We start from the raw sequence: 13,108 nt of genomic DNA on the forward strand, positions 1-13,108 counted from the left end.
TTCTTTGAAGCAAAGTGGTTGAAATCTTTTCACAGTACTGTATGTCTAACCCTAAAAGTGAAAACTATTGAATAAACTTATTTCAGTGAAGTGATGATCCATGCAGGATATAAGAACAGACATGACACATGGTCTCGCAGTGGCAGCTGCTCTTCAGCGTCATCCTGTAGCTTCCTCCATCAGTACCAACCAGCCTGAGCTGCTCCGCTCCCTGAACAAAACCTCTCTGTGTGAGAATGCAGCTGCAGCTCCGAGATGCCCTAAATGGGCACTGTGACCCAGTGTGGAGGGTCTGGGGACTTCAGCCACGGAGGAGGGGGAGAGCCTGCGCTCGAGGACGGTCTTTTCACTCACCTCTGTGCAGGGTTTCATCGTGGTTTAGGTATTTGTTTACTTTAACTCGTTCTTTGTCGTCACTGGCGTCAGTTCAAATATTGCAGGGGGGGGTTGGTGTGTTTGAGGTGATCACATTAGTCTTGACCCCCTTTGCTGCTTGGACTCTTCCATCTCGCGTCTGAAAAATTCAGATAGTTGGGGAAGAGTTGTTCATGTCAGGGACGGCTGGAGCCTCAGCACACAGAGGACTGTCCCTCCTGGATCACATAAGGTAATGATGCATTCAGGGTTTAGGTTTTTTATCTTGTAGGTTTACTGTAGCCCTCAAGGGTCATTTTAAATTAGTAAAGATTTAGTGTTTGCTCAGATGAGAATACAGTTTTGTGTTCATGCTTGAGGAATCTCATCTCCAACAATAGCATCTGTTCAATGTCTGGTTCAGATCTCTGCATGTTTCATCCATTCATGCCGTTCACTTTTTTATTAACAGATAATGGATGAGAAAGAGCTGAGTGATCCACTGAATAACGTTTCGTTGATCAAAGGTAATCCAGATTTGTTTTTCCTTTCAAAGTGCTCATGCATCATTCAGGTGAATGACTTGGCAATGTTTGCTGCTCTGGTGGCACACCATGCCTTGATAAAGGCCGGAGTTAAAATAAAAAAACAACGAGTGAAGTTTGTATTTTTTGGACCTTTGAGTCGTTGGCTTTGGATCTCACTGTAAATGACCTTATTTTTAGAGGATGATCTCGTCGGTTTTATCATCTTTTAAGAGGATTGAGACACTGAGAGGATGCTAATGTTTACTAGCTCTGATTGAAATCAGTGATGTTGTGGAAAACGCAGTTATAGTCCATCACAGGGATTTCAAACTTACAAAGAGGCATTTATGACAAAATGCACAGGCACGTTGGTGACTGAAGCAGTTTTGCATGAAGCATGATTTAGTAATGCTACACTGCACATTGTAGAGAGCACAACACTGTCCTCTGTCATTCCAGTCAGTTAGTTCTGCTCTGAGCGTTTTGTTGCTCTCATTTAATATCACTCCTGGGAGTGTGATCAGTGCTTTTCAAGATAATATCGACAACACTCAGGGCGAGTGGTTTCTAACCCTCTGACTCAGTTTCCTGTCACGTTCATTGGGAAGGCATCAGGCAGCAGAGAAATAGACCATGTCGGCTCTCGCCCTCAGCGCACGAGCTAAAAAAAGACTTTCTTCAGTTTTTGTCTGTCGACACTGGAGGCACTGTGGTGCTCGTTATGTCCTCCCAGTAGTCTCTGATATATTTTTGCACACAAACTAATCCATTACTGCTTTGTCAGGTGTCAGTCTGTGGCACTGAAAGACAAGAAACAAACGCTTCTAAATATAACGTGTTGCTCTGTCGTGTGAACTGTCCTGGTGCTTTTCAAACAGTGGACACAACAAACCCAGCACAGGGAGAGAGCGCACGGCATTCTGCCTCTCACTCATACATATGCAAAGATGAAGGAGCGCTGCTCTCTCTTCCTTTTGTCTGGTGCACAGCTGGGTGGTCATGTGGCTTCAAAAAGGATGTCACCTTTTAATTTTAGGGGCATCTATAAATGTCATCTGAGGGAGAGCCGGTGACTAAACAACACAATGTAGCAAATTTTCTGTTCAGACTTCATGACTCCTACCTAATTCCTTTTAACCCTGCGACAGGTCCATTTATGGTGTTTAGTCAGCTCTGACTCTTGTTTTTGGCCTGTCCCAAATGTTTGGTCTGAGATTAGGTCATAGCTTGTTTTTAGCTGTAATAGATTAGGGGATCAAGATTTTTCTGGGCATTTGCAAAGCACAAATATTTGTGGAGTTTGTTTCCACGCCCCAGGAAACACAACAGACCCTTGACAACGTTGGCAAGTTCTTTCCCTTTGTGTATTGTGTTCACTGGTGTGCTATTAATGGACAATGTAGATGTGTTGGAGGCTCCGTTGTGACTGAAGTGATGGACAACAGACAGAAGATGCAGATAACTACAGCTCTGTCTATTTCTGTACTTGCAATTAGTTTATGTAATGGGCCTATTTTCATATCTAGGGAAATCATCTCACAGCCCTGGTTAAATATTTGGGACTGGGACTGAATTAACGTGGTGGGAATTTTTAGTTCTCCTTCTTTTTTAATGGAAAATGACTCTCATCATCACGCTTTACCTTCTGCATCTTTTCACCTAATATGGGCTCTGCTCTCTCAGCTGCAGGTTAATGGATCTCCTGGCTGGAAAACCTAAATAGTTTATTCTGTTGTATTATTAGATGAGCTGAGCAGATCAAACATGGGCTCCTCTGGTGACTCTGAGAAAACGATCCAGCGCTTGAACGATGAGCTTCGAGAGGCTCAGGAGCTCGCTAACGCAGAGAAGAAAAAGTGCCGCGAGCTCCAAGGTAACAGGAAGTATCTCAGCTGTTCAGGGTGTTGTGTACATGACATACTGCCAACTCAAAATGAAAGATACACCTTCATTTATATTTCAAAGGCGTCCTGGATAAAGAGAGGAAAGAAAACAAACAACAAGCTGACGAATCTGCAAAACAAATAAAACTCCTTCAAGGTACGTTTCTTTATTTGTGAATTGGAAAGAGGAGTAGAAGAGTAAACGTCGTCACTGCTGATCTGAACGTTGACCTGGTTTTGGACAGGCCAGCTGCAGCAGCTCCACGATGAGCTGGGCCTTCTCAGAGAGCAGGTAGACGTCTCTCGCAGTTCACGAGATGACCTCCAAGATGCACGAGACGAGGTGAAGTCACTGAAACGTGCTCTGGAGGCGGCCACCGCAGAGAGGGACCGTGATGTCGCTTCGATCCAATCCAACCTGGCGACCGTCTCAAAGGATCTGGACAAGTGGCGTCAGACGGCCAACAAGTACGAGCGAGAGGTGGACGGCCTGCAGCGGGACTTGGAGCAGCAGAGCAAGCAGTGGCAGAAAACAGCAGAAATACAAGGTACCACATATTCTGTTTATTTCTGTTGTACTTACAAAAAATAATTTGTCTTGAATCATACATTGTAGATATTTTTAGCTGGGCTCGAAGTATTTACTAGTTTTTAGTTTACAAATAAATATTCAAAGTCATTCAATTCCCTTAAAAAATATTTATTCCTGACGAAGAAGAGACACGATTGATCTTTCAGCTGTTCTCCATTAAGCTCAGAGAATATGTTACAGAAATATCATGTTCTGAGTCATACTGTGGTGCTTTTTATTGTTTGTCAGTAAAATACAAGCCAACCATCTGCTCAGAGGATGCCTCGTTAAATAAAGCATGATTTCCTTCCAGCCTGTGAGCTGCAGTCACTGCAGATGGAGTGCAGTGGTCTTCAGAAAGAGTGTTCAGTCCTGAGATCTGAGAAACAGGACGCAGTGAATAAGCACCAGGGGGAGAGGAGCAACTTGCAGAGTGAGTGTGGTTCTCTCAGGGCAGAGAAGGAGGAAATCCTCAAGAGTCATCAGAAGGAGCAGGTCAACCTGCAGAGTGAGTGTGCAGCACTGCGCAGTGAGAAGGAGGCCGTGCTGCAGAAACAGCAGCAGCTGGAGAAGGACCTTAGCAGGTCAGTGAACTGATCTGTCACTATAAAGTGTAGTTTGTCCTCCACATTTAGATCAGAACTGTCCCATCTACTGACTCAGCTCCTTCATATTTTTACTGTCATCTACACTCCTGTTGTTGTTTTTGTGTTTTTGGTAGTTTACGTGCTCAGAATGCTGAGCTGAGCAGCAGCCTCAGAGACCTCGAGCAGTCCCAGCAGGATGTGGAGAAGAAGCTGGAGGTGCTGCAGCTCCAGCACCAGCAGGACAGCACCAAGCTGCAGACCCAGCTGGACGAGGCGGACAGCCGCAGCACGGCTCTGCAGAGAGAGGTTTGCTCCTAAAGCTCAGAATGAACACACCACTGAATATTTGTTCTCCAAACCTCACAGCTGGATTCTGTCTCTACTGGAAATATGTTACTCATATTTTCAGTTCTGCAAAATAATCCCTATTTTTTTTTCACCTATCATGTTAATCTGTGATCAGAACCAGAATGGTTCTGAGTGAAGAACTGTTCGATGTGGCTGTTCAAGGTCTGCAGCTGCCACTGGTGTGCTGCTGACCACGCTACCTTCCAGTCCCAGTGCTGACAGGGTTTTACAGTTTTAATGACATTTCCCTCATTCGCTCCCTACAGGAAGGGAAAGTTATTATCGTGAAAAACTTGACGTGTTCAGAAACATTATTATATTCATTAAAAATATACTGAAGGCATAACAACACATTCAAGTTGAATAAGTCGGGTTAAAATATTTACTTCAAACTCTTTTTAACGACAACAAAGTACAGTAGTCCCTCGTTTATCGTGTTGGATCTGTACCCTGAAGCCTCGCGATGAGTGAAAAACCACCAAGTAGGAATAGAAGTTCAAGTACAGTAAACTTTATATTAAGGATTTATAAACCCTTCCCACACTCTTGGAATGTTCTGAACTCTTAAACCTACATCATTTTAACAACATATGCCACTAAATTTTACTTACTAGCTCTGCAGAACAGCAACAGCTCTGGTTCCGGTCCAACTCTGATCTATTCCGACTCGGTTCATTTCTACAGACCTATCCTGCAGCAATGAAGCCCACAATCAGTCCTCTAAACTCCTAAACCTACTAATTTTAACAACAAGCTACATATACAGTATATATAGCTACTACATTTTACTAACCAGGCTCTGCAGTACAGGAGCGGCTCAGTTCCAGTCCGACCCGATAGATGAAAAAAGTCCTGGTTCAGCATGACTGAAGCCCACTGCTCCATCCAGCTTGATGTGTGCGTGCCGCTGCCCAGGATTTAGTCCACCACCTCTGGCCTGGTCTGGACCAGCACCACACGACCAGAACCTGACTGAACCCTGCAGCCGTCTGTCGTCTACAGATCCCAGGATCCGGGTCTCACTGAGTCCAGATCAGCTGCAGCCCAGCTATTGTGAGGATACAACTTGAAGGATGAGTTCTGCTTGAGGATTATTTGAGATTTTCCTCCTGCCAGTCCTGTGAGCTTATCCATACAGAACTTCTGACTTTGCTGCAAAACTTTCCCTCCATTTGCAAAAAATAGTGGTTGAAAGAGCAGTGTTGACTTCTAGCAAGTGAACTGATGGCTTCTGGGTAACATAATTCTTTAGACTGGCAAAACAGTGAAGACTTAATGAAAGAAAACTACAAAATAGCTGCGCTTTTTTTGTACCTTGCCCAGACGTGAGTTACCGGGGCTCCACCCTGGAGCCAGGCCTGGGGGAGGGGCTTGTCGGCGAGAGCTTGGTGACCGGGTCTCTACCTATGGGGCCCGGTCAGGCTCAGCCCGAAGAAGCAGCATGGGTTTGCCTTCCTGTGAACCCACCACCTGCAGGAAGGGCCATGAAAGTCGGGTGCGTGATGCCATGGGCAGTGGCCGAAGGTGGGAACCTTGGTGCTCTGACCCTGGCTTACCAAAGCTGGCTCTTGGGACATGGAACATGACCTCTCTGGTGGGGAAGGAGCCTGAGCTTGTGCGAGAGGTTGAGAGGTACCGACTAGATATAGTTGGGCTCACTTCAACGCACAGCATGGGCTCTGGAACCGATCTCCTTGAGAGGGGCTGGACCTTATTCCACTCTGGAGTTGCCCATGGTGAGAGGCGTCAAGCTGGTGTGGGTCTGCTTGTAGCCCCCCGACTTGGTGCCTGTGTGTTGGCATTTTCCCCGGTAGATGAGAGAGTGGCTTCCCTTTGCCTTCTGGTGGGGGGAGGGGCTCTGACTGTTGTCTGTGCCTATGCATCAAAAGGCAGTTCAGAGTGTCCGGCCTTCTTGTAGTCTTTGGCAGGGGTGCTGGAAGGTGCACCAGCTGGGGACTCCTTTATTCTGCTGGAGGAATTCAATGCTCATGTGGGTAATGACAGTGTGACCTGGAGGGGCGTGACTGGGAGGAACGGCCTCTCTGATCTGAACCCGAGCGGTGTTCTGTTGTTGGACTTCTGTGCTAGTCATAGTTTGTTCATCACAAACACCATGTTTGAACATAAGGGTGTCCATAAGTGCACTTGGCACCAGGATGCCCTAGATCGTAGATCGATGATAGACTTCATAGTCGTGTCATCTGATTTGTGGCCGTTTGTTTTGGACACTCAGGTGAAGAGAGGAGTTGAGCTGTCAACTGATTACCACCTGGTAGTGCGTTGGATCAGATGGCAGGGGAAGATGCCAGACAGACCTGGTAGACCCAAACGTGTAGTGAGGGTTTGCTGGGAATGCCTGGCAAAAGAACCCGTCAGAGAGATCTTCAACTTACACCTCCGGGAGAGCTTTAACCGCATCCCAGCTGAGGTGGGGGACATTGAGTCTGAATGGGCCATGTTCCACACCTCACTTGTTGAGGTAGCTGCCTTGAGCTGTGGCCGCAAGGTTGTCGGTGCTTCTCGCGGTGGCCATCCACGAACTCGGTGGTGGACACCCCGGGTTAGGGAGGCTGTCAAGCTGAAGGAAGAGTCCTTGTTGGCCAGTGGGACTCCGGAGGCAGCTGATGAGTACTGGAGGGCCAAGCGGTCCGCAGCCTTGGCCGTTTCTGAGGCAAAAGCTCAGATGTGGGAGGAGTTCGATGAGACCTTGGATAGAGACTCTCGGTCGGCTCCGAGGAGATTCTGGCAAACCATCAGATGGCTGAGGAGGGGAAAGCAGCACTTTACTAACACTGTGTTCAGTGAAGGTGGGCTGCTGTTGACCTCAACCAGTGATGTCATTGGGAGGTGGAAGGAATACTTCTCAAACCCTCTCAATTCCACCAGCATGTCTTCCATGGAGGAAGCTGAGTTGGGGGACTTTGGGGTTGATCCATCCATAACTGTGGCTGAGGTCGCCGAGGTAGTTAAAAAGCTCAGAGGCGGCAGGGCTCCGGGTGTGGATGATATTCACCCTAATTTCATTTAGGCTCTGGATGTTGTGGGGCTGTCTTGGTTGACATGCCTTTGCAACATCGCGTGGGGGCAGTGCCACTGGATTGGCAGACTGGGGTGGTGGTTCCCCTAATCACAAAGGGGGACCGGGGGGTGTGCTCCAATTATAGGGGCATCACTCTCCTCAGCCTCCCTGGTAAGGTCTATTCAGGGGTACTGGAGAAGCGAGTTTGATCGTTGGTCGAACCTCAGATCCAGGAGGAACAATGTGGGTTCCGTCCTGGCCTTGGAACACTGGATCAGCTCTTTACCTTCACTAGGGTCCTCAAGGGGTCATGGGAGTTTGCCCATCCTGTCTACATGTGTTTTGTGGATTTGGAGAAGGCATTTGACCGTGTTCCTTGGGGTACACTGTGGGGGGTGCTCCGTGAGTATGGGATTGGGGGCCCGTTGCTACAGGCTGTTCAGTCCCTATACAGTGGTGCGAGAGCTTGGTTCGCATTGCCAGCAGTAAGTCGGACCCCTTCAGGGTGGAAGTTGGACTCCGCCAGGGTTGCCCGTTGTCACCAGTTTTGTTCATAACTTTTATGGACAGAATTCTGATTCTGATTCTCGGTGCAACCAGGGGGCAGAGTTTTCGGTTCGGTGGCCTCAGGATTCCATCTCTGCTCTTTGCAGATGATGTGGTCCTGTTGGCGTCGTTGTGCCATGATCTTCAGCTTTCACTGGAGTGGTTTGCAGCCGAGTGTGAAGCGGCTGGCATGAGAATCAGCACCTCCAAATCTGAGGCCATTGTCCTCAACCGGAAAAGGGTGGATTTCTCTCTCCAGATCAAGGGTGAGGTTCGGCCTCAAGTAGAGGAGTTCAAGTATGTCAGGGTTTTGTTTACGAGTGACGGAAGAATGGAGCGTGAGATTGACAGACGGATTGGTGCAGCATCTGCAGTACTGCGGACTCTGTACCGGCCCGTTGTGGTGAAGATAGAGTTGAGCTGTAAGGCAAAGCTCTTTGTTTACAGTCAGTCTACGTTCCTACCCTCATCTATGGTCACGAGCTCTGGGTAGTGACCGAAAGAATGAGATCATGGATACAGGCGGTTGAAATGAGTTTCCTTCGCAGGGTAGCTGGACTCTCCCGTAGAGATAGGGTGAGAAGTTTGGTTATCCAGGAGACTTGGAGTAGAACCGCTGCTCCTCGACATCGAGAGGAGCCAGTTGAGGTGGTTTGGACATCTGGTAAGGATGCCCCTGGACGCCTCCCTAGAAAGGTGCTTCGGGCATGTCCGACTGGGAGGAGATCCCGGGGAAGACCCAGGACACGCTGGAGAGACTATGTCTCTCAGTTGGACTGGGAATGCCTTTGAATCCTCACAGAAGAGCTGGAAGAGGTGGCTGTGGAAAGAGAAGTCTGGGCTTCCCTGCTCAAGCTGCTGCCCCCGTGACCCGACTTCGAAACAAGCGCAAGATAATGGATGGATGGATTATGTACAGTCCTGTACTTAAACAAACCATGATAGAGCGAGTCCATAAAAACAAACCATGAAGTAGTGAGGGACTACTGTATATCAGTGCCAAAACAAAAAAAAAAGCACAGCACTTTGGTTATAATAACGATCTTCAAACTTTGTAACATTTGTCATCTTTCATTGCCAACACATCTAAAGCATAAGCAATGTGATTTTGATAACATGGTATAATTTTAGTCATGGTAATCTCTCCCTTGTGCCTGCAGCTGTGACGTTATGTAAAATTAAATCATGTAAAACTCGAGCAGAAGTAAAACGGCTCTAATCCGATACTCTAACTGCTAACTGCTTTACTGTTGTTGTGGTTCTTGAAGAACATTTTATTCCTTTTGTTGTCAAAATAATTTGATGCAGTTTATAGTCTGATAAAAGTCTCAGTCTTCAAGATTAAGGGCATGTCTCACACATTTATCCAGAGAAAACTGAGGACATTGTGTTTGTAAATAATGAGGAAATTCTCAAATTCCTCCTAAAATGTTTAAAACAACGTCCAGTGAAGTGGAGTTGCTGCCTGCTGTCATCAGCACCTCTGTATCTTCTCAGCTGGAACTAGCTGGCTGAACAGGAATAATCCATATTTGTAACCCGAACACAGGAGTGGCATTGTAAGTTAGAAGAAAACACAGATAACGTTATCCCTAATCACTGCTGTTTCACTCAGTGAATGAAAAAGACCCTTTGGAGGTCTGAGCTCACCGCGATTAGCTGATTTAACAAATATAGACTCAACAAAACCTGTAAGAAAATAGATTCAATTATTGAACAAATGCACAGGAGTGATGAAATGTTAGTGTGTAGTTTTATTTAAATGAAAACTTGTTTGCTTCATGCAGTTCACGGAGGCTCAGATGGAGTTGTCAGATCTGAAGGAAAAGTGCAAGAAGAGCGAGCACGAAAAGCAGCTGCTCACAGACCAGCTGGAGGAGTACAAGGCCAACATGGAGGACCTGCAGGAGAAAGGGTCAAAGGTGAGAATCTGTCAAACTCTCTACAACGAGAGGTCTTCTTCTCTGAGTTTATGTGTGTGTTAGCTGTTGAAAAGGCCATTTATAATTCTGTTTATTCATATTTAAAGCACGTATCCTCAACTGTTTGGTGGTTGAGGTTCAGAGTTGCAGCTAAGTTGTCTAGAGCATCCACAAGAATAATATTAGAATACATTTTTACAGTTTATTTCAGCAGATTTTCTTCCCTCTCGTCATCATTGTATGTGAGCAGTTCACAAACAACTTTCTAAAACTGTAATTTATTCAGAAACTATCTGGATCTGATGCCGTGCACCCTTGTTCAGGTTAACTGGCTCAGAAGAGCAACCAGGTCCATCCCAGATAGAGGACCGTCACTGAGAAGCAACATTTGACCGTCTTGTTTGTGAGCAGCACTTGCTGGACACAGACAGCCATGTGTGACTTGAAGCTTTATTTAAACACCAGTTAAAGACAGAACGACATCTTCATGAAGCTGCGCCCCGCCACAGTCTGCCTCGTTGCCGTTGATCACTATAATATCCCTTCCTTTCTGTAGACAACCCTATTGCTGCCTGTTCAAGCCATAGTCATCAGCCTTATCCTGGCTTTGCTGTATTGGTGCTTCGGCGCATTGTGGTAGGAAGGTACACATTACTCCTGTCCAGTCGGCTACATAATCTCTCATCCTCATCCCTGGATTTTAGAGCCTTGCATGAATTAATTGGCTTTTCCTCGTTTCCCCAAACTCCTTCCTCTGAGGAAACTTCTCGTCTGAGGAATCTAACCTCTCTAATCATGCAGTTTGAACATCTGTCTGTCTGTGTCCTGTCTGAATGGCTTAACATCTGCCCCTCTCAGGAGGCTGTGCTGCTTATTTCAATGTAAAAGAGCTTCTTTGTGACTTCCATTCACTCTGCGCCTCATCTTGATCTCAGCTCCTTCTGTAAAAATCTTGATCCTCTGAACAGGACGGTTTATTTTACGATGCTAAAAGTCCGTTCTTTTGTTTCTCGTGCACTTTTGCAGAAACCGTGGATGATCTGGGCTCCTGTGGTTGCTGTGGCTCTAACAGCTGTGACGGCTGCGGTACTCCTCAGAACCTGAGAACAACTGTCTCCATCCTGCACACACGAGTTTACCCACAGCTGTCATCAGATCCTGCCCTCTTATCATATCTGCACTGTTTTCTGGAAGAGGCTCTTATTTAACTTGTTTAACTCTTAAGATGTTTTATTTTAGACGGCAGAGACGGTAATAAAGAATGTCAGGTATGTCTGTTATTTGACTGGGTTTTAGTTTTGTTAAGTTTACCAGTTTGACCTGTGACATCATCACTTAACGAATGCTAGAAAGTACACCGCTTAGCTAATTTTATTTATCTGTGATCTTTCAGGAGGATCATGTGGAGTCTGAGCAGCACTTCTTTGTAATTCTAAAACTAACTAAATGAGTCTAACAGCAGCTGAACAAGTAGTTGTTTGTGGTGGATAAGTCGAAGTTTTGCAGAAGTTCTAGTAAAACTGGACCAGTTACAGAGTTTAGATGCACAGGTTTTGATTTTAGTTCATTTTTCAGAAAAGCGTCATTAAATAAAACTGCAGCAACTTTGCTTCTTGCACTTTTTTTTACTGAGTCAGTTTATAAACTGCAGCTTTTGAGTTTGAGTGACATTTACCTTCTGCTCTGTATTTCCATTTAAAACGTGTACCTAATATTTGTTTAATGTATAACTAATCATTTTAAAAAGGCCTACTTTATTGGGTGAAGAAACTAATTTTCTGCAGTTTAAAATAAAATACTATTTATCTTACTGCACCACTCATTTTATCACAACTTTTAATAATCTCCTATAACAAAAGTGAAGTCAATTATGACTAAATAAAATGCAAAATCAAACTAAACGGTGACATTACTTCTAGATATATGAAGTCACATGGAATACGTATCCTCTATGAAAAAGTAATGTTAAAATGACCTCGTCCAAAATCCTAAATTGATCTTTTCATGTATGTTGTTAATGATTATTTTGGTGAATAATTTTGAATTTGATCAGTTTCATCTAAACCAGAATAATTTTTTGATTTGAAAATGTCTAAATGCAGTAACTCCTAGAATTAGAGGTCATTTCTCCACCTCATCAGTAAAATCCTTTTCTTGACTAGCAGAATGGTTTCATGAACAAATACATCCAGGAAGTACTCACAGCGCTTCACTTTGTCCACATTTTGTTACAGCATTATTCCAAATTCTATTAAATTAATTTTGTTCCTCAAAATTCTGTACACAATACTCCATTATGACGATGAGAAAAAAACATTGAGATTTTTGCCAATTTATTAAAAATTAAAAACTAAGTAGCACAGTTGGTAGAGCTGCTGCCTCTCGGCGAGCAGGTCGTCCCGGTTCAAATCCCAAACACTTCAAAAATACTGCAGTATTTAATAAAATTATACAACAAGAAAGTGAATCATATTACTAAACAAAGCAAAAGAACATTTTCAAACACAACATCTAAACAGAAAATTTAAGAAAACACAAAGTTCAGACTCCAAGATAAACTCTAAACAAAGACTCACCTGTGACGGAGCGAGCGTTTCACCTTTTCCTGGTTGAAACCTGTTGAATCGCAGCTGCTGCACTCTGAGCTGCTAACGGCCTCAGAGGACACTGAAGGTCATGGTTTGAAGATGACAATAGAACCACAACATCTCCAAAAAGCAGGGACGACACCCTCAGGTTCCTGAAGCAAAGAGAATGCCTCTGTTGAAGACAACTTGGATTCAATTCAGTTTATTTATAAAGCACCAAGTCAACAGAAGTCATCTCAGGCATTGAACAGAAGCATTCACATATAAAAATAAGTTTATTATCTGAGGAGCAGACTGCTTTGAATTTAACTTCGTTGCAGAACTCTCATTCTGAGCAAGCATGAAGGTGACAGTGGAAAGGAAAAAAATCCCTCATAATAATAATGATATCCATCCATCCATCCATTATCTTTACCAGTTTGTTCCATTTTGGGTCACGGGGGTCGCTGGTGCCCATGTCCAGCAATCACTGTGTGAGGGGCGGGGTACACCCTGGACGGGTCGCAAGTCCATCACAGAGACACATAGAGACAAACGACCATTCACTCTCTCTCTCACACCTAGGGACAATTTAGAGTTACCAATCAGCCTAACATGCATGTTTTTGGTCTGTGGGAGGAACCTGGAGTACCCGGAGAAAACCCACACATGCACGGAGAGAACATGCAAACTCCACCCAGAAAGGCCCCTGGACCGGGGTTTGAACCAGGGACCTGCTCGCTGAGAGGCAGCAGCTCTACCAGTTGCGCCACCGTGCTGCCGA

The 13,108-nt window shown here is 45.2% G+C and overlaps 1 protein-coding gene across 1 annotated transcript; it reads left to right on the forward strand.

The window, feature by feature from the left end:
- Window positions 1-530: 530 nt before the first annotated feature.
- slmapb (sarcolemma associated protein b) lies at window positions 531-11,361 on the forward strand. The gene is made up of 9 exons (XM_037683940.1): window positions 531-607; window positions 827-881; window positions 2,626-2,754; window positions 2,847-2,921; window positions 3,010-3,312; window positions 3,649-3,919; window positions 4,057-4,228; window positions 9,623-9,757; window positions 10,784-11,361. Exons 2-9 carry the CDS (start codon window positions 830-832, stop codon window positions 10,859-10,861), a joined length of 1,215 nt encoding a protein of 404 aa, XP_037539868.1. The 5' UTR covers window positions 531-607; window positions 827-829; the 3' UTR covers window positions 10,862-11,361.
- Window positions 11,362-13,108: the final 1,747 nt, after the last annotated feature.

This window comes from Nematolebias whitei, chromosome 11, assembly GCF_014905685.2.
Source record: "Nematolebias whitei isolate Nwh7 chromosome 11, NemWhi1, whole genome shotgun sequence".
Classification (NCBI taxonomy): domain Eukaryota; kingdom Metazoa; phylum Chordata; class Actinopteri; order Cyprinodontiformes; family Rivulidae; genus Nematolebias; species Nematolebias whitei.